At 56.3% G+C, this 19,064-nt stretch overlaps 3 protein-coding genes across 4 annotated transcripts in view; 1 reads left to right on the forward strand and 2 right to left on the reverse strand.

Moving 5' to 3' along the window:
- The window catches only part of CTU2 (cytosolic thiouridylase subunit 2), a 65,974-nt gene that overhangs the window by 3,647 nt on the left and 43,263 nt on the right, over window positions 1-19,064 (forward strand). The gene's annotated exons all lie outside the window — the stretch shown is intronic.
- On the reverse strand, window positions 11,159-17,820 carry SNAI3 (snail family transcriptional repressor 3). Its single transcript, XM_075073848.1, has 3 exons — window positions 17,685-17,820; window positions 15,672-16,289; window positions 11,159-12,046 (listed from the first exon to the last, which is right to left on the reverse strand). The coding sequence occupies exons 1-3, from the start codon at window positions 17,818-17,820 to the stop codon at window positions 11,865-11,867; spliced, it is 936 nt and encodes a 311-aa protein (XP_074929949.1). The 3' UTR covers window positions 11,159-11,864.
- The window catches only part of RNF166 (ring finger protein 166), a 31,339-nt gene continuing 28,544 nt past the window's right edge, over window positions 16,270-19,064 (reverse strand). Inside the window, exon 7 of the transcript XR_004371539.2 lies at window positions 16,270-16,289. The gene's annotated coding sequence lies outside the window, so the exon portion shown is untranslated. The remainder of the gene's footprint in view (window positions 16,290-19,064) is intronic.

The following is a 19,064-nucleotide window of genomic DNA, read 5'->3' on the forward strand; positions in this document are numbered from 1 at the left end:
TCAGCCCCAGCATCAGCAGTGTACACCCACCCCCCACCCCCCACTGAAATCAGCAGCAGTTGTGGCTTGTCCCACACACCCTTGTTGCTTTCAGAGGAGGTGCAGGGGGGCAACGGGAAGCAGGCCTGACTCAGACCTGGGTGCCTTGTATAACAGACTGACACTGATGAAGGACTGCTGACAGACTGGGCCAGGCCCTGACCCAGCCCTCCCTGCCACCACGTGGGCTCTGGCATCGGGGAGCGCCGGCCCAGTTCCCCCGGGAATGATCCCATATCGGGCACGTGCAACTTGCAAACCAGGATGCTGTGCTTCTACCTGCCCTGGGCTCTGGGAGTCCAACCGGCTCTCTCCTGGGTGGGGCTGGTCACACCAGACAGCAGCAGGAGTTGGCAATGGGGCTAGCAGGGCAGGAGAGAGCCCGGATCCCCTCACCCACTTGCTGCACCGGCTCAAAGAACAACCAGTAAAGCTGGCAGCACAGGCTGGACGATGCTCAGGGTTAAGCCTGGCACTGACCCTGAGCACCCAGGAGAGGAGCTGGTGTTCCCAGCCGAGGGGGGGCGGGGGGACCTGCTACCCTGCGGAGTGTGGGGGTGCAGAGCCTGCCGCTATGATCCAGCTCAAACCACCCAGCACCAGCCAGCGATTGCCTCACTAGCTCCTAGGTGCTCTCCCTGGCATCTGATCCGCATCCACTAATGTGCTAACAGAGCCTTGGAAACTTGTGTGGTTCCACTGGGGCCTGCCTGCTGGTTATAGATAGTGCGTGGAGGGCAGGCTCCGCCCAGGGCAGCCGGCTATAGATAGGAACCACCCGGCTATTATCAGACAGGTCATCACACTCACCGGAGGAGCCCCTCCCTCCCCCGCCAGGCTCCGCTGCAGGGGAGCTCGATCGAGGGGCTGGTGCTTTGGGGAGCACAGGAGCAAAACGTGCTGCATCTCCAACCGCCACAGCCCTGTGCTGGTCCCTCTCTGTCCCACACCCCGAGCGGATCATTTCAGCCTGCTGCAGCACTGCCCCACCTTCCCCCTGGCCCCAGAGCGCGGGACACAGAGCCGGCGCGGCGAGGACATAACTTCGGCCTTCCCAGATGCTTCCTCTCATGGATTGGGTTTAAGGGCCGAAGGGACCATGAGCGCCCCCCTGCTGCCCTCCTGTGTAACCCCAGAGCTCTGCCCAGTTACCCCAGTCCTGAACCCGGCAACCTGGGCTTGGCTACAGCACCTTGTCCCAGAAGGCAGCCAGGCTTAAAGCCAGCAACAGATGGAGGAGGATCCAGCCGCCCATCTGAATGAGCTTGGCAGGCGTCTGCCAATCTGCCTCTTCCATCCCTGCTCTCAGAGTCCCCATTTCACAGCCCAGCGTGCCAGTGCCAAGGAGAGCTGCGTGCTCCGTCCCAGCTTTACCCACTCCCCCCACACACACACTGTGACGAACTGGGACTGTTCCTAATGTTTGCTCTGAATACTGTGTTGGTGCCTCAGTGTCCCCTAGGCAGTTCTTAAGTATCTGGCAGAGCAAAGGGCCAGTGCACCTAATGCCTGGCACTCTGTATCCTAGCAACTGATGGCCTGGGCCCCTCCTCTGCAAAGGTGCCAACTGCAGGTGTTGGAGACAAAGGGATCAGGTGACCTCCTGGCCCGGGAAAGGAGCTGAGCAGAGAGGAGGGGCTGGAGGGGTTGGTTAGTCTGGAGCTACCTGGGGATAAGGAGTGAAGTGCAGACCTAGGGGTCTGGCTCACTGCCCCCCAGAATGGACCCGGCCGAGGGGTCTGGTTCGCTGTATCTACAAGCTCTGTTTTAGACCCTGTTCCTGTCATCGAATAAACCTCTGTTTTGCTGGCTGAGAGTCACGTCTGACTGCAAAGTGGGGGTGCAGAACCCTGTGGCTTCCCCAGGACCCCGCCTGGGTGGGCTCGCTGTGGGAAGCCCACGGAGGGGCAGAGGATGCTGAATGCTCCAAGGAGAGACCCAGGAGGTGAAGACGTGTGAGCTTCTTGCCCTGAACAAGTATGCTCCAAGGGAGAGGAGGCTCCCCAAAGTCCTGATTGGCTTTGTGGGGAGCAGTTCCAGAGCATCGCCCGGGGACTCCGTGACACACACCATGCGTGTGTAAAGGGGCAAGGGGTACGGCCAGGGAATGGCATGAAAGGGGCGCTGGGGTCTCGGCTGCGCTGGGACCAAACACCCTGCTTCCCCACTGCTGTGCCTGTTCCAGCTCCCCAGGGCTCTGCACCCGGCCTTTCCATCAACCTGAGACTCTCGTCAAACAACACCAGCACCTTACATCACAAGGCACCCGGAAGTGGCAATTTCAAGGGACGTGCGCCAGTCCGCCGGTGCAGAGTCAGGAGGGAGGTGCTAATTTCACCCCCTATTTCCAATGGGCAGAGGGAGAACAGAGCCCTGAACCCAACCCTCAAGATGCCAAACACTCTGAACCGATGTCAGTTCAACACCCAACGGAGCAGTGTCACCATCACTGGAGCACCCACAAAACTAGCCACCCATTTAATGGGACAGTAACAGGACTGAGCAGCAAAGAATCCTGTGGCACCTTATAGATTAACAGACATTTTGGAGCATGAACTTTCGTGGGTGAATACCCACTTCGTGGGTATCTGCATGCATCTGACGAAGTGGGTATTCACCCAGGAAAGCTCATGCTCCAAAACGTCTGTTAGTCTATCAGGTGCCACAGGATTCTTTGCTGCTTTTACAGATCCAGACTAACATGGCTACATCTCTGATAAGTAACAGGATTGTTCCTCATGTGTAAAATAAATACCAGCTCCTAAGGGCAGATCTACTGAACTCTGACAAGAGTGAGGCAGATAGATGGGTGCGGTTCCCCGGCCACTCACCAGGAGAGAGGATCCGCACAAGCAATTAGTGCATCATACAGGCAGCAGTTGTAATTCTGCACTCTGGTGCAAGACGCTTGGGCCAGACTTCCCCCTAGACACGACACACTCCCATTTGGTTTCTGCAGTTTGGACCACACCCTCGCTGGGGACAGTCTGCCAGATTGGGAGAAATCTGTTTTCACTCCCTGTTGCAAGACAGCTCTGTGGATGATGAGCGGAAACCTGATTTGCAGACGAGGCCTTCAGTCTGGATGTGATGTAGTGAGCAACTGTACTGTGAGGAGGGACCTTGAAAGTGTCAGGGGGTTGGGGAGCAAGGTGCATTATGCTTCATTCTTCTGGTAAGAAAGTCACTCCTCTGCTAAGGGACCTCCCATGCCCAAGCCCCAGAGATCAACACGGGCTGCTCCTCACGGAGCACTCGCACTGTCCGCTATTCTCAAAAGCCAAATATCCCTGGGACTGTCTGAATCGGAAACTTCCCGCACCATCAGACGTCACGGGAGGCACGAACAGGGCTTGCCCTTCCTGGCTGTCCCAGGCTGCTCTTCACAGGTTCTCTGTGCTAAGTCCCATAAGTTCTCCCTCTGAGCACTGTTTGGCAGCTGAATACTTTCGGGCGGCCCTTTTTGCACATTCCTCCAGCTGCCCCCTGGCACAACTGCTCTGGCTTGATGCTTTAGTGATAAGGAGCCGTTGAACTCTGATGAATCTTGGCATTTGCTATACAGTCATTCCATTTGATAACTAGTGTTTTCCTAAGACATTTGCCACTGAAGGCATTCCAAGATTGTCTGGAGCTTTGGTGGATTTCCAACTTTCACCTCCATAGGGTGAGGAGGAGATAAACCCTGGACTGGAAGGTTTGTAGTTTGGTCTTAAAAGTTTGCTGGTTAATGATCAAATCTTCTTTAAGCTGGTGAGTGCAGCTGTGTCATAAGTAGATAGGTAAGGGTTAATTTTCTTTTACCTGTAAAGGGTGAACAAAGGGGGAACCAAACACCTGACCAGAGGACCAATCAGAGACCTGGATTTTTTTTAAAGTCTGGGAGAGAACTGGAAACTCGGGGTCTTTTTGTTTTCCTCGGCTGTGAGTAAACAAGCTTTTCTTCTAACTCCATCTTTTTTCAAATAGCTACTATCAAGTGTGAGTAGAAAGGAACCAAAGTAATCGGCTGTGATGTGCTTTGATTTGTATTTACATGGGTGTTGATTTGCTGGACTGGTTTAATTGGGCTATCTTTTAAATCAGACTGTTTATTCCTATTTTCTTATAAGCCATATTCCTGTATTGAGTTTCTTAATGCAGTATTATTGTTCTGTATTTTCTTTCTTTTTATATAAAGTTTCTTTTTAAAACTTGTGGGAGTTCCTTTTCCTAGTGAGGCAGAGGGGAGAGGAATTTCTGTGCCAGGCTAGGGGGGGAGGGAAAAGCCCAAGCTCTGTGTCTTACTTTCCTATTGTCCCAGGGCGGGAAAAGGCTACGGGACAAAGGGGGGGGTGAATCTCTTGTGTGAGCTGACTAGGTTTGAATGCATAGCCTCGGGGAAGCTAGATTGCCTCTCTGGTTGTATTCAAAGGGAATAGGACAGCATCGCACCGGCTAACCCAGGAAAGGGGGGGAAGCTGGGGGATGAGATAGAGGAGACCCAGGGGCTCTGGGTCTTGGAGGGGTCCCCCAAGGAAAGGTTTGGGGAACCCGAGGGGGCCGAAACCCTGGAAAACTTCGGCTGGTGGCAGCGAGATAAGATCCAAGCTGGGTATAAGCTTGGGGAGGTTCATAGTAAGCACCCAGATTTTGTACGCTAAAGTCCAGATTTGGGACAGATGTTTACCACAAGCTGCCACCTTGTCGGTCTGTGACTTTGATTCCTTCCAGGCAGCCCCACTGGTTTGCCTGTTCCTGCCACAATGCATAAATTGACTCCCTCCTTGTATTCCTTTGCCTCTGCTTTGAGAAGCTGCAGAAAATTGTAAACGTGCTGAACATCCACCATCAGTTAAAACACTGAGCGGGACGGGCAACTGGTGTGTCGGGGGTGAAATGGGCCAGGCAGGTTGTCCGACTCTAAAACGCAGAGAAATGGCTCCATGCTATCAATGACCAGTACTCCCAGCCCCCAGAACAATGGGCTCTTCTCCTGATTAACGTGCACGTGCCAGATCCAGCCCTGACAAGTCATGCAAAGCCCCGTGAGGAAGCATGCATGACCGTGGGCGCACCAGCTCATGGGGAGGCATCGGACAAGCCACTCCTCGTTTCTCTGGGCCACCCAGCCCTCATTCATTCCCCTTCCCTCCCGTATCATGAGACAGTCACCGCTCTGCTGCTGGGGGGCAGGGAGGAGGCCTGGCCTGGACACGTGCAGCACCATCGAAAGCAGAACTTGGCCCCACGACACTATATGTTCCTGGTGACCTCACTCAGGAAACGTCTCGGAGATGCTGGCTTTCTGTCTGCAGGCCACAAGCTGCTTCTGTCTCCTCTCGCACACAAGCAGCAAGCCCAACGGCCTCCCCCTAGCAATCAGCCCGTGGCCTGTATTGAAAGGGAGATCAGCCTGGTTTGGGAGTGTTGGAAAGGAGAATCCCTGCTGTGCACCTCATCACAGAGACCACCCCACCCCCTGGCTCCATGCGGCCCAGCCATGACACTGCTAACATGTCAGTTATAAGGCATCGCTTTTCTAATGGGGATCCCGGGGGTTAGAAATGGGCTGGACGGAGAAGGAGCAGCAGAGGAGATTCCTGGCTCCTAGTCCCAGCCCAGCTGCTGTGCCCTTTCTGAGGCCTGGCTGTGCCTCAGTTTCCCCAGAGTGGGCTCACTGACGAGGAAGAAGGTATAAAGTGCTGAGCACAGGCACTATGGCTCCTGCAGCAATGGGCTCCGGTAACTTTTTCGGTCTGTGGGCTCTGGTGCTCCCCTGGCTTGGTCCCAGGCAATGCTCGGCCGGCTGGCACAGGCCCAGCGTTTCCCACTCAGCCTCTGCAAAAGAAGAGGAAACCCCCAGGATGATGGATTTTGTCCTCTTGGAGGGAAGTGCAGAGGTGCTGACTCGCATGGCCCAGCTAGGCCCTGCCTTCCCAAGCCCTGAGGGAAGTAAGGGGTCCAGCAGTTCGGGGTGGAGGGCAGATAGCCCAGAGGAAACAGGCAATAGAGGGGAACAGAGCAGGGGGAGTGGGGCTCCAGAGGCCCTGAGGGGAGGACGGGCTAGGGGTGCAGGAAGTCCAGAGATGGTCAGGGGAGAGGGCCCCTCGTGCTGTTTACAGCTGCAGCCTAACCACTGCAGAGTGGAAAATCTCATTCATTCATTCCGATGCCGCTCTCCCTCGTTGCGCCCAGGGCTGGCTGGCTGCCAGAGCCCCCGACTGCTCCGCTCCCCCCAGCCCGGTGATATATTTATACGTATTTTCCATGCACCGTTAGGAGAAGGGAAAACATTCGGGCTTATTTTAGAGCCTGTAAGATTCTTTCCCCCACTGCCCCGCTTGGTGACAGGTGCAATGGACATATTTAGACATTGGGCTCTGGAAATAGAAGACAATTCACAATATAGCTTCCTTTAGGCCTCGGGGCTCTATTTATAACCCCCACTCAAGCCCTCTGGTGCCCAAAATATAAATATTAGCTCTGCTTTGCCTTTCTGCTGGGCCAGGAAGGTGACGTCAGCAGCCCCCCGCTGCTCACCCAAACACGCTGCCATCTCCACTAAGGAAACATGCAGGCTCTTTCACAAGGAGCTATACATAGCCACGATAGGGGGGCGCAGGGTTCTGAACCAAGAAGCATCCCATGATGACATGGCCCCAAGCTGAGCCTGTTTCACTGCTGCCTGTGTCCCCTCCCTGCAGCCCTGAGTTCCCTTTCTCATGGCGCTTAGAGGCTCCTTGGGGCAGGGTTTGCCCTTTGAAGAGTCTGTACAGCACCTAGTGCCCAGGCCCTGGCTGCACGCGGAACAGGCCCCTGGAGACAAACTGCCCATTCAGCTTTTAAATGTTCTCCACAGCTGGTATTGGGCAGGTCTCAAACCTGTTCTCTGCCACCAGCAGAGTGAACAGGGCAGGGAGCAGTCCAGGCCTGTGAAAATACAGAAGCAACTTCCCCCCACACTAAAATCTCATCTAGCCACACACACACAGCTAGGGATGGGTAGCTGAGATCTCTGATGTGTGCAGGGCCGCGGGGAAGACACCTCTCTGGCACTGCATGCCCTTTGGGGCAGGGACTTCTGCTGCACATTGTATGCAGTGCCCAGCCCATTGCTGTCTGTGCTGAAATGACGTAACCTGGGCCCCTGCTCTTCCCAGCGCTTGGGCGGTGGCTTGCCTGGCTCAGATCATCCACCTGCAGCAGCTTGAAGGTGCTGTCCACCTCATACTGCAAGGCCACCTCCAGTTCATCCAGCTGCAAAATAGAGACCTGATCCATCGGGTTAGGGGCAGGCAGAGGTGGGTGCACATGATGCTGGCCACATGACTTGCTTATGGGCCCTTTGACTATGAAACTGCACCATAACCACATCAGCCCCACGAGCCGTTGGCTTGGGGAAATTTTTGACTAGGATCACCAGGAGCCTGGAAGTTTAACCAGCTGCACAGGGCTCCAAAACCGCCTGCGATCAGCACTGACAGCATGATCAGCTGTGTCCAACACAAGCCACCTCCCTGCCCTGCAGAGCTTACAGCTACACCAGGGAAGAGGGGGAGCAGGCAGACAGGCTAGGAACAGGGATACAGAGATTCGCTCTCCCTAGCTCCTGGGGAGAAGGGGGGAAGCTTGCCCTGACCTGCTCAAGGGGTAGATAGGTAACTTCCAGAGCCAGACCAAACGCCTTCTCCTCTCTAAGACCCAGCAAGGGAGGGGGCATTCCCACATGCAGCTTCCGCACAGCCCCCCTGAAATCCCACAGGGCTGCAGCCCTGCATCATGCTGCCCTGACTGAGCAGGATGCGAGGAGCTGCTGAAGGACACTAAATGCATGGGGCCACAAATGGGGCGAGGGGCCCCACGCACACAGTGTAGGTCTCCGTCGCTGCCCCTGCCCCACAGCCCAACCCCCACTGGAGTGGCCATGGCAGGAGTCACCGCTCCCTTCGCTCCCAGACACAGCGGGGCAGTAGCACGTGGCCCCCTTGCCCCACAGAAGCAGCAGCAGCAGGGGGTCCCCTGCACATCATCAGAGAGGCAAGAGGAACAGCAGGGGAGGCCCAGTACATACCCCAGCAGTCAAGATGTATCTGCTAGAGGGTGGGCAGAGCCTGCTGCCATGACCCACTGACCCATGGAGAGTCCTCTGCTGGGGTAGAGCTGGAGCAGCAGGACTTGGTGTGAACACCCACTGAGATGCACAGGGCAGTCAGCAGCTCTCAGAGCTATTGTTTCAGGCTCTCTGCAGACACAGGCAGACATCGCAGCTTTCATTACCCCCAGTTTCAAGCTTTTCTTTGCAGCCACACGGGTGAGACACTTCTTAAAAAAATGAAACTGAGACTGTGGTGCAATCCTGACTCCAGGAGCTGGGACCCTGAGTGGCAATATAGGGTCTCTGCCTTCATCCAGCCCCAGAGAGTGAGCAGCAACTGTGGCAGCCGCTTGTTTGGGGCAGGGCAGAGGGGTGCATGCAGCTTGGGAGGAAAGCAAACAGGGCCAGGAATCTGATATTTGAGAGCCCTGCCCGCCCAAGTTACATTCAGTGATCAGCAAAAACCAATACCCCTGCGTCTATTTATACTACCCGCGTGGACATGGCCTCGGGGGGGTATCGCGGAGGGTCTCTGGGCCCCGGCCGCAGCCCCGCACTCACTTGTCCAGCCAGAAGGTCCATGGCGAGTGCAGCGGGATCCCGCCCGGCTCGGGCTCCAGGCTCCGCAGCTGCTGGTGGTTGATGGGTACTGGGTCCTTGTCACCCTCCTGCTCTGGGGCTCCAGGCCCGGCTGGCTCTCGGGGGGGCTCAGCGCCATCACCCTGCGCTTCCTCCTGCCGGCCCAGGCTGTCAGGGCCTCTCGTCCCCGGCCTGCCACCCCCGCGCCGGGCAGCGGGGGGCGCCGCGCCGGCAGGGACGCGGGCAGGGAGGGGAGGAGATAGGGTCGGGGGCAGCCATCGGGACCCACAGAGGGAGGAGGACAGACACACCGACAAAGAGGGAGACTCAGGCAGTGAGAGGGACAGACACCTAGAGCCTAGTAGCGTTGCCAGCCCTCCAGGATTGCTCTGGAGTCTCCGGGACTTAAAATTAAATCTGTTCTTAAATATTATGTCCTGAGATGAAATCTCCAAGGAAGACGTCCAACCTAAATTGGCAACCCTATGCCTAATGGAAGGGGACAGACAGATGGGAAGTGGGGGAGGACACACTGACAGAGGGACGCAGACAGGGCGGTGCATCGCTCCAGGATACCGATCACTACCGACAAGGAGAAAAACACACAGACACCCCCACAAATGTAGGGACATAGAAGGGTGCACATATCACCATCTTCAAATGAGGGAGAACCATTTTTTAAAAGCAAATCATCCATTTTCCATTATTGCGCACTCATACCACACTGGAAAGTTTGCCAGTTGCATATGCATTACAGTTGGAGAAAGATTCCCTATCCAGGCCCTCTGCTTCCTGTTTAAAAAATTAAGAGATGAAGACATAACACTGAATAGGGCAAAACAATATAATGTATTCAGACTCCACGTGCCATCCCTGGTGCAGAGTTGCAGCAAATCCCTCCCTGCCTAGGGCCATGGCTACACTGGCACTTTACAGCGCTGCAACTTTCACGCTCAGGGGTGTGAAAAAACACCCCCCTGAGCGCTGCAAGATGCAGCGCTGTAAAGTGTCAGTGTAATCAGGGCGGCAGCGCTGGGAACGCGGCTCCCAGCGCTGCACGCTACGCCCGTAAGGGATGTGGTTTACAAGCAGCGCTGGGAGAGCTCTCTCCCAGCGCGGCTTTGACTACACTCACACTTCAAAGCGCTGCCCCGGCAGCGCTCCCGCAGCGCTGCCGGGGCAGCGCTTTGAAATGTCTAATGTAGCTATGGCCTAGGACTCATTCTCCCTCTCCAGGTCGGTAAACTTTTATACCAATTTATACTCAGGATAGCTGGCTCCTGACAGCCCCTCTGGAATGCTGAGAGTTTAGCTGAAGAATTTACACCTGATCATTCCCTCGCTCCTCCCCCAGGGAAGGGCTCATGTGTTCAAGTCTGAGGGAAAGAGGAAAATTGATCGAAAAGGAAGAGCCTCAGCCCCAGTCCCTTTGAGGGGCTTCTCCAGCGCTCCTGGCTTTAGGATTTCTTTCCAAGAAAAGATCAGAGAATACTGAAGGTTCAGGGCACATTTTTCAAGACAGCTCTGGGTGCAGAAGCTCCCAGACAGATCTGGCTATAAAAGAATCGGGACAAGAGCAGAGCAGCTTGGAAAGATGGGGCTGGTTGTGGGCACTGAGCCCTTGGAAATCTGGCCCTCTAGGCACAAAAAGAGGTACAAGGGAGTGAGCCCCTCCCTCATCATGGTAGAGGTGGGGTGCTAGGTTGGCTATGGCTGGGACCAGAGGGCACTGAGGTAGGCAATGAGGAGATATGGGGCCCACAGCTCTAGTGCTACCTCCGAGCACAGCTGTGAATGCAGCATGACTGCCACTGATGCAACAGCAGGGGTTGCATGACGCACTGGCAGTAGGGCCTACATAAACAAGGTCCTTAAAATCAAAAAAACCTAGACAAACAGCAGAGATTTCAGACCCAGGCGCTGTCCTTCCAGCAACGGCTAACAATGCAAGACCCAGAGTATGTTTTGGGGCTGGAGGACGCGTCAGTGTCCAAGTGGTGAAGGTGGGTGACCTGCGCCATGAGCGAGGAGAAGCAAATGCCTGGGAAGGAGGTAAGGGAGCATCTGAAAGCCAAACAGCTCAGAAGCAGTCCCTCTGCTATGATTACACACAGGCCTGGAGACCTCTGCCAACCAATGGTGTCTCACTGGTTCTTCTATTCTCCGTCTCTATCCTCCATTGCCCCTTGTCTTAGGCTGAAGACTGTAAGCTCATTGGGGGCAGGGACCACTTTTTGTTCTGTGTTTGTACAACACCTACCACGCTGGGATCCTGGCCCTTGCCAGGGCTCTGGGTGCTACTGCAATACAAATAACCTCGAGCGGATAAGTGCTGAGGCTGGGGAGGAGCACTAGGAGGACGTGTCACCGAGATGGAGCAGGAAGCAGCCTGCGCCCTGGCAGTGAGACTTCGCTGGCCCTGTGCTCTCACTGGGCAATAAGACAAGTTCACTTTGCAGGCTCCCAGTTTTACTTTTTATTAGACACCAGGCAATCAAACTGAGCCCACATGCGACGACAGATCCCACACGGCAGCACCAGAGCAGTGGCAGCATGCAGGCGGGGAAGGGACAGCTCCCACCAGCTGCGGGTGACAGGACAGCGCATTGCATTTGACCGCCCAGCCCCTAATGAGGGAGGTGGAGACTCTCGGATGCAAAGGATGGGAGGGGGCAGAAATGACGAGAGGCTGTTCCTCCGGCATGGTGCTGCTTGAAGCACCGTTCGGGCAGCCCAGCTGAACGGGTGCAGACAAACGTCCTTCCAGGCATGTGAGCAGAGTGGATGCATGGAGCTTTGAGGGTGATCCAGTTCACCCCTAGAGAGCCAGAGCTCAGTGCAAGGAGCTCAAAGCTAGCCTGGAACGCAGTCTCCACTCCTCTTCCTCACCCGCACACTGAAGAGCATTGCCTGCATGGAGAGAGAACCAAGTCATTCCTGCAATGAGTTTGCCAGGCCTGACGCACCACCCTCTGCAGAGCTGGTGCCATTCAGCTGAAGACACAAAGAGCTCCACCATCACCAGGAACTGGAGCCTTCTCCCATGCTAGCACACGTCCACCCGCACCCTCCACAGCATGGCGGGATGCCGGAAGCTCCCATGGAGACACCCAGGCCTACAGCGGGTTTCCTCATTCCAACTGCTTGGTGCAGCCATGGGCAGTGGGCGTCAGGATGCAGGGCAGCAGCCAGCCTCCTCGTGCCGGGAGAGCAGAGACATCCGGGAGAAGGTTTTGGAGCAGCCCTGGCACTGGTACTTCTTGATGTCCGAGTGCGTCTGCAGGTGGGCGCGGAGGTTGGAGCGGTCGGCGAAGGCGCGGCTGCAGTGCGAGCAACTGTAGGGCTTTTCACCTGGGGGGAGCAAAGGCAACATGGTCAGAGAAAACCACCCCCATGCAAGCAGCTCCCACTGGACAAGGCACTGGGCACAATCTTGGCTTGGCTGGGTCAGGGAGTGGGACCAGTCCCACATCTAGACTGGTTTGTACGGTTCTCCTTTGAGATCCAAGCAGCCTGGGGTCCCAGAAATAGCAGTAAGTTCCACACAACTCTCCTATCCTGGCTCCTCCTTGCAATCAGTGGGGTGCAGTGGCCAGGCCAAATGGCAGGCAATCGTCACAGGTTGTTAGGCGCTCAGGTGGGTTAAGGGGTTTCCAGGGAGCAAGACAGAGGGAACAATGTGAGCATCCGCTGCACGTTGTAACCAGGGGAACGCTCCGCTTCCCTACCGTGCAGAAGGGGTCTTTACAGCTGGAAGAAAGAGATGAGACTGAGCCAGGTGGACAGACAGCCCAAGAGACCTGGAATCTCATTTCCAGCAGCTGACTGCACAAGTAAATTTCAGAAGTGCTCCACCGTGGGGGCAGCAGAGGGAACATGGACTCCACAGCTGGAAGCCCTTCACCTGAGCATATAGTAGCAGCAGGGGTGGGACACAGCACCCTCGGGAGTCAGGATTTTGCATTCCCTCCAAGCCAAGCCTGGTGACTCTTCCCAGCCACCCTCAGCCTCTGCTGCAGAAGCCAGCCCATGCCAAACAGTTTGGTTTGAAATTCACAATCAAAGGATTCCCTGTCAAATCATAGATGTTGGACATGGAAAAGCCCCATCAGATTCTCTCCCCAGGGCCAGGCCCAGATCATTCCCCTCCCAGCACCATCTGCCAGCCATGGGGCTTATAACACTCTCCTGGGGAGAATATTGCGCAGCTCACTGCCAGGTTTGCCCTGCTTCAGCCTAATCCACCCCACTACCACTCTTTGTTATCCCTCTATATACCTCACTGAGTAGCCCTTCACTCCCTCTGCTCCCACCCTTAGGTGCTGCTTAGCCAAGCTAGATGCCTGCAGCTTTTTCAGTCTTTCTTTGTAAATCAATCCTGCCAAGCCACAGATCGGTCACTCTTCTCAGAACTCCCTGCAATTTGTCCATATCTTCCTGTGATCCTGGTGCCCAGAACCAGGGGCAATATTCCAGGTGCTGTGCCCAGAGCCCTGTGCAAAGGAACCAGGACTGGCCCTTCTCCGGAGCCCAAAAGTCACGTTAGCTTTTTCTTTGCAATCGGATCATATTGCCAACCCATGTCCAATCTGCTGTCTGCTTAAAGGGACACTGGTGAGTCAGCCTCCAGCCCTCCCCCAGCCTCTCTTGGATGTTTGCAACTGAGATATGCGGGGAGACAAACACCAGGTTATCGCACATCCTCTGCAGGAGCACTGTTGCAGTGCACAGTTCTGGGCTAGGTTAGTGCATGGGATATGTGTATCAGGCACTTGTATTTTGTTTCCTGTTTACCACCTCTATTTTAGGCGTGCAGGGAGGGGAAAAATCGCAAGTCTCCCACTTTGGAACAACCAGCTTTGTAACTGGATTTCTCGGCCTACATGACACGAGCACATCCGATTACAAGAGGAACCTTCCCACAACAGCAAGCCTGGCAAGAGATTGTTTAAGCAGAAGAAATGTACTAGATCAATGCTCTTCTGCCACTCTCTTTGCTGACAGCACTGAAATCTTCAAAGCACTTTATCAGCACTAACTAATCCTCACAACCCACCTGGAGATAGGTTGAGTATTACTCATGTTTCACAATGGGGAAACTGAGGCACAAAGAGGCAACATGCCCAAGGCCATAGGAAGTGAGCCACGAGGGGACAAACCAAGACTGTGAGGCTCCACAACAATCTTACAATAAACACACCATGAGTAAATGGCATTAGGGCTAATCTGGATGGATTAGAGCACATCTTTTTAAAAGGATAGTGGAATTTCCCCTCCCTTCTCCTAATCTGTAATACCTAAGGTTATTAAAACTGGAAGAATTCTCTTTAGATCATTTACTTCTCACTAGTTGCATTTGCTCTGGATGTTGTTCTCATCTGGCATAATGGAACAAGACTCGTCAGTCTGATTTTTGGTTACTTCGTTGCTAGTCAATTTGACCTGAGTTACCCAATTTCTAAGCGACTAGGTAGGAAATACTGCAAACATTTCTACTAAAGGGACACAATCAAGTTAAATGGTGCCAAAAATATTAGTTTTGCTAAAATCAGCTTTTATGAAACCTAAGCCCAGCAGAGCAAGACTTCCATACTTCAAAAAAATTCATTCCCATGAAAACAGTTGTTTTTAAACATTCATCTGCAGCGTCTGTAAGACAGACATTACAGCACCGGGAGTCTGAAATTGAAACTCACAGAGGGAAAACTAAGTTTACTGAGTTTGCATTGTCCAAACAAATAGAAATGCAAAGGGCAAACAAAGAGCAACACAGGGCCCATAGATTCTTCTTCGGAGACTAGGCTGATCAGACAGCAAGTGTGAAAAACCAGGATGGGGTGGGGGGTAATAGGAGCCTATATAAGAAAGATCCCCAAATACTGGGACTGTCCCTATAAAATCGGGACATCTGGTCACCCTATCCAAGCACCTGGCATGATTTATGCACTTGTCTAATTTCCTGTAATGCAGCAGAGCCACTGAAGCTAGTGGGACTATTTGCGTGCACAAAGGTAAAGCAGTGGTCCCCAACCTTTTTCGTCTGGTGGGCGCCAGAGGACGAGCCACGGAGGACTGTGGTGGCAGACGAGCATCCGCTGAAATGCCGCCAAGCGGCAACGTCAATAGGCGTCGCTGCCGAAATACCACTGACAAGCAGCATCATCCAGATAATTGGCAGCACTTCGGTGACGATGCTTCTGGATGCATGTAGGCGGCATTTCGGTGGATGCTCATCCACTGGCCAGTATGTGGGCACACTTGGGTGCCATGGCACCTGTGGGCACCTTTCAGTCTGGTTGGAGACCCCTGAGGTAAAGTCTGTGCGGGATGCCTACAGGCTGGTCTTTGCACTGTTGGCTGGAGCTCAAACTCAAAGGTTGCCCTTCCCCTGACTCTCGTCCACACTTTAAACTCCACCAAGCTGGGCTACCACCAACGGGGAGTTGAAGCTCCAGTGGGGATGCAGCCGCTCAGATTACAACAACTCATCAACTGTGGTCCTGGAGCAAGCAGTGAGAGCTCAGGTGTCCTAAGACGAGCCCTTGGCCTGTAAACTCCTCAAGGCAGGATCGCGGTATCCTGGGTATCTGTACCGTACCTAATGCCAAAGACTCACCCTGATCTAAACGGAGCCTTTAGTGCTCCTGGGATACAAATACAATGCCTCTTTACTCTTGGGGTCTGCAAAAAATCGCCGTACATAATACAAGCATTTTGAACCAAACTGGGCCTGACAGGCTGTTCTGTGAGTGCCACATTGAAAGGCTTATCCAATAGCAGATTAGACATTTTCTCCCAGCCTGCCTCCACTACCGCCCGCTATGCACCTGCAAGCCACCTCGACCAGCTTGCGCCGGCAGCTGTGCAAAATGACTGGCCAAGCAGAGCCCTGTAAGCACATTAAAGGCACTTCCCTGCCTGGGCAGCCCCTGCGCTGTTGCCCCGAGGACTCGCCCCGCTCGGCGCTGCAGCCCACCTGTGTGCGTTCGGATATGTCCCTGGAGCAGCCAAGGCCTGGAGAAGGCTTTGCCGCAGATCTTGCAGACGCAGGGCAGCGTGTGGGTACGGATGTGCATCTTGAGCGCCCCTAGGCTCCCGTACTCCTTGTCACAGTACTTGCAGTTGAAATACTTCCTGGCCTGCAGCACGCAGCGCTGCTGGAGGTGTTTGGCCAGCCCGGAGAAGGTGTGGTAGGACTTGTGGCAGTCAAAGCACTCAAATCTCTCCAACGGCTCAGCTGCCCTGCCCCGTGCCCCTTGCAGTTTGTCCTGGACTCCCCTGTCCCGCTCTGCTGGGCTCCCCGGGTCGGATGGCCTCCTTGGGGGCAGGCTGAGGACAGGTGGCAGGTTGAGATTGTTCTGGTTGTCTTTGAGAGGGGTGCCCAGGGCTCGGCCCGTTAACGTGTCCACCAGGCTGATGTCCAGGTTGTGGGGGCTTGTGCTGGGAGTCCTTTTGGCATCACCACCCAGTGGGAGAGGCAAGGAGAAGTGGGCGAGGATGGAGCTGCTGTCCCAGGGCGTGAAAGGGGCACTGTCATTCGGGATGAGGATGGGGATGACCAGCCCCCCACAGGAGTGGCATGCGCCATTGATTTCTGGAGAGAAGCAAGAGGCAGGTGAACATGAAACCGTGATGATGCCTATTAACTCCCACACCCATGCCCTGTGTACACTCGTAGCCAGGAGCTGTGCACCAGTGAGAATAGCAAGGCAGATGAGAACTGAAGGCCAGTTCGCTTGTGTCCATTAACCAAAGTCCTTTCCGCCTACTCACTGTGCACACACCAGTCCCTGCACCATGGTCACGCCAACTCCCCCACCTCCTGCGGGTTTGTTTTGCTCAGACCTTACACACCGTATGGAGAAAAGCCGGGGAACGGTTTGGGGCAGGGGCTGCTATTGGGGCAGTGCTATTTACAGTCTGGGGCCTGGGATGCTGGGCTGGCCCCAGCACTCCCCGCTAGCTCCCACTTCCACCAATCTAACCCCCACCATTCCCCTTTTCTAGGGATGGGAAGCCTTCCTGCAGCCAGACAGAGCCTTGTTCCACCTGATGGAAACAGGCCACCTTTCCTGCTGCCACTGCTGCAGTCTCCTAAGTCCTGGACCTGTGAGCGAAACTGGCTTGAGCAGTCGCGAAGGCTCCCATCTGGTGGCATTCTACCCCAGCCTAGGGGCCCGTGCTGGGAGGATGGCCCAGGCCATCTATCTACGGGTGAATCAGGCCCGTCACAGTGCTCAGTGGAGGGCGCTGGACTTTCCAGGAGGTCCAAGAGGGAAGTTAATCACAACACGCCCTTGTGCCTCGGTCCTGGGGAGATTTCTGACCCCTCTCCAGTGCAGATGACATAACAGAGCACTGGGTGCTCCAGGGCCAAGTAGCCTGTTGGAAATACTCCCGGGCCCCCCTCCTGCTGGACTCGGGGGAGATGACAGCAGTGGGTCTATGGACAGAGCTGGATTAGGGTCCCCCTGCCTGAAGCCCCCAGTATTAGAGGTGTCACCCCAGTGCCCCAGCGGCAGCGACAATCCAGGCTGCACCGCCTGCCCCCCTGGTCTCCAGGAACCCGGACACCGCCCGCCCCCCAGCCCGGTTTGCACGAGAAGTGCTGCCCGCTCCGCTTCTCTCGGGGGTCCCACTGGGGCAGCCCCCCGGCGAAGGGCCCCGCCTGCAGAAGGAAGCTGGGTTACTTTGCAGCCGGACCCCCGAATCACGGCGGCCGGAAGCAGCCGCCAAAGCTACGCCCCGCAGCCCCCCGAGCCGCCCCTGCCCTGTGCGGGGCGCAGGGGAGCGGCACGCCCTCGGCGAAGCTGGTTCCTCCGCCCCGCGCCAGGGCAGACCGGCCGCCAGCCCCGCGCCCGGGAGCACGGAGGGAGCCCGCCCGGCTGGTGCCCCGCCGCAGGGCGCGGGCGGCGAGGCGACCGGCAGTCACAGCCCGGCGACCCCGACGGGTCCCGAGCCGGGGCTCCCCTGGGTGCCGGCCCCTCACCTGCCGCGTCTCCAGCTGCCCCGTAGTTGGGAGCGCGTGCTGAGGGTTCTTCAACCAGGAAGGCGCTACGCTGGCCGGCGCGCGGCGCGGCTCTGCCCGACCGCCGCAGGTGCCATAGCGCCCGGCTCATTAGCATGGCCGCCCGCCGGCCACCGCAGGCGAGGGTGGCCGTCCCGGCCCCGGGCCCCCCGCTACAGGTGGCGCGGGGCGACCTGCGCGCTGCTCGCTCGCCCCAGCTGCCTCTCGCTACCCCTCTAACCGCCCCTCAGTATCCCCACTCCAGCCCTCCCCGCCTCCCCTCCCCCGCTCCTCCCTGCCCTCTCTGCTCCCCTCTCTCTCTCTCTCTCTATCTCTCTCTCTCTATCCTCTATCCTCATCTCTCTATCTCTCTTCCCCCCACTCCCTGCTACCCAACCCTAACCACCCCCACACCTCCATACCCCCCCAGCCTCTACTCCCTCCATATTCCCTTACCCCGCCCTAACCGCTCCCTACTCCTCCATTCCCCTCCACAGGACCTCTGCTCCCCACACCCAGCCCTAACCTCCCCCCACTCTCCTCGCTTGTCCCTACCCCCAGTATCCCCCTACCCAGCATGTCCTGATTCACACACCCTACTTCTCCCCAGCACCCCCCCACACAGCTCCAGCCTGCCAGAGCACCCAGCGTACCCCCTACACTACCCCGGCTCCCCCAGCACCCCTCTACTCCAGGCTGCTCCCCTCAGGGCACCCAGAACACACACACGCTGCTCCCCCCAGCACTCCCCCTAAACCGCTCTTGCTCTCCCTCAGTATCCTCCTACACATCCCTAACCATCCCCCATGCCCCCTCTATATCATCTCTGCTCCCCCAGTATCACACACGCCACCCAGCGTGTCCCCATTCACGCACCCTACTTCCCCCCAGCAGTCCCCTGGCCCCCTCAGGACACACCCTACACTATCCCTGCTCCTCCCAGCACCTCTCTATGCTACCTTGCTCCCTCCGACACAGCACTGAACTCTCCCCCGGGCACCCAGAGTACCCCCCTACACTCCCCTGGCTCCTCCAGCACCCCTGTACACCACCCTGCTCCCCCTAAACAGCCCCTCCCCCAACCTTCTACTGACATGCATACCCAACACCCTCCTGCTTCCCCAGCACAGCCCACCCTACATACAGTCCCTCCTACTTGCCCACACCTGGGCCACAAGCCACCCCCACCCTCACCCCAGCACCCTCACCTCCCTCCATCACACAGCCCCCCCACCAGCCCTGTCTCAAACACATAGGCCTCCTCAGGCCACCCTGCCAAAGTAATCCAGCAGTCCCCCCCCCCCACTCGTCCTTCTGCACTCCTCCCTGGGCACTGCCAGCAAAGCAAAGTTTGAACCCATC

The sequence above is a fragment of the Chelonoidis abingdonii genome, chromosome 19, assembly GCF_003597395.2.
Source record: "Chelonoidis abingdonii isolate Lonesome George chromosome 19, CheloAbing_2.0, whole genome shotgun sequence".
In the NCBI taxonomy this organism is placed as follows: domain Eukaryota; kingdom Metazoa; phylum Chordata; order Testudines; family Testudinidae; genus Chelonoidis; species Chelonoidis abingdonii.